The sequence below is a fragment of the Cyprinodon variegatus genome, unplaced genomic scaffold (genome assembly GCF_000732505.1).
Source record: "Cyprinodon variegatus isolate N-32 unplaced genomic scaffold, C_variegatus-1.0 Scaffold98, whole genome shotgun sequence".
Lineage (NCBI taxonomy): Eukaryota > Metazoa > Chordata > Actinopteri > Cyprinodontiformes > Cyprinodontidae > Cyprinodon > Cyprinodon variegatus.
In genome coordinates, this window is record NW_015150551.1 from 952,092 (window position 1) to 953,897 (window position 1,806).

Sequence of the window (1,806 nt, forward strand, 5' to 3'; positions counted from 1 at the left end):
GCTTCATTCTTGGTGATTTTCTGGATTGTGCCGTAGACAGCTACTGTTTGGCTCAGATGGTTGTACTATGAGACTTTTGAATGATGTAAGATATACAAATCCAAAACAGTCATTAAAATGTAATTAGTAATAAATAAAAGTATAAACCAGAATTGAATTTGTACATTGATCCCACCCTTGTTGACGATCAATATGCGCTTCCTGCTAAAGAACATGCTCAGATATTAGCAGGAGGTATGTCAACCTTTCTGTGTTTTGCAACACATTTTCAACTGACACTGACAACAGCAGATGTGCAAGGAATTTTCAGTTTGCACAAATGTTTTCAAATGTATGAATGCCATTAGTTGCATTATTAAAACCACTGAATCAAAGCATTACTGCAAAAACATAGAAAGGAATGTACTTTCTTTTTTGGGGCCAACGGTTTATAACGTTATTGGTTCCTTCCTGGTTTACAAGGAAACATGATTCCCAAGCTGGGTGGATTTGCCCCTTTGTGTTGCACTAGTTAGTCACAGTTTTTAACTCCATGTTGATCCGTCTGTTTGTTTTCAACTGTTCAACATTTTTTCCAATCATGCTGTTAGATATGGAACAAATAATGTGACTGAACTCCTATAAGATGATTATACTCACACTTGGAAAGGCTCCTGCAACACAGGGCCCCTGCACCAGCTCAGTGTTAGTTTGGCCCCTGACAGACAGGGGATCATTGGTCCCTCCGGCTTCATTCTCGGTGTTTTCCAACCCAGGGTTGGTGTCAGGGCTGTTGCTGGTAGAAGGCCCCGTTGACGACACTTGGTGCACCAGCCACGCGCTCAGCTGCGTGGGAAACCGAGGTGACCCAAGTGTCCTCACCTCATCCAGCAGGCGACGACTGGCGAAGAAGGAGTCCAGCTCGGGGCATTTCGGATGCACCCCGTATCCGTCGAGCGTGTCTCTTAAAATGTGGAAAGGTGTTTGAGTGTAAGCTGAGCTAGGACCCAAGTTAATCTCAGCTAGGGGTGGATAGACGCCGGTTAGGTAGCTATCTATGTCTACTCGAACTCCCACCAAACTGAGCAAGATAGTCAACTGAATCAGGCTTTCTGTAAAGTCTTTTTTCGCGAGCTGCATTTTCTAAAAAAAAAAAAAAAAAAAAAAAAAATCCCAGAATAAGGGTGACTGTGAAATCCTGGCCCGACAGTTACTCTTTCCTGAGCGGACCAAAAGGGAAAAGCTAACAAAAGAGCACGCCTTTCCCTGTCAGACAAAGAGGTCCGCCTGTACCGGTGAACGTCTAAGCTAGCTGTTAGCCGTTAGCTTCAAGCCTGAACTCCTGGCTACAAGAAACTTCCCGTTATTAACACAGAGCAGATTCGAACGAGTAATACGTTACAGTGTAAATGTTTCTCCTCCAACGAGTCCAAGATATAACAATCTCCACTGCGTTTAGATTAAAGTGAAAATGAAACATGTAAATAGCCCAAACGCTGTCACAGCAAACTGGCTTCAACTCTTTTCGTAATTTGCATAGTCGCTCGCTGATTGGGTGAATGTTTCACTCATAACAGCAGATGATTGGTTAATCTAAGTATCCATCAATTCTAACCGAACAGAGCGAGGAAAAGCCGCTTATTTAAACCACAAGATTTTAAGCTGATGTAATTGTTTATTACACAAATTATTTAAATGATTTGTAGAAAATGGCAGTCTCTGATTACTTTGATGACATATTACTTTTTATTTTTAAATTGAGTTTAAATTGAATCATTCAAGACAATATTGATGTTTAGGGATTTAAATTATTATACTTTGTACATA

The 1,806-nt window shown here is 41.0% G+C and overlaps 1 protein-coding gene across 1 annotated transcript in view; it reads right to left on the reverse strand.

The window, feature by feature from the left end:
- Nucleotides 1–1,499, reverse strand: part of nfe2l3 (nuclear factor, erythroid 2 like 3) — an 11,751-nt gene extending 10,252 nt beyond the window's left edge. Inside the window, exon 1 of the mRNA XM_015374180.1 lies at nt 640–1,499. Coding sequence (XP_015229666.1) covers nt 640–1,119 — 480 coding nt within the window. The 5' untranslated portion in view covers nt 1,120–1,499. The remainder of the gene's footprint in view (nt 1–639) is intronic.
- Between the last annotated feature and the right edge of the window lie 307 nt (nt 1,500–1,806).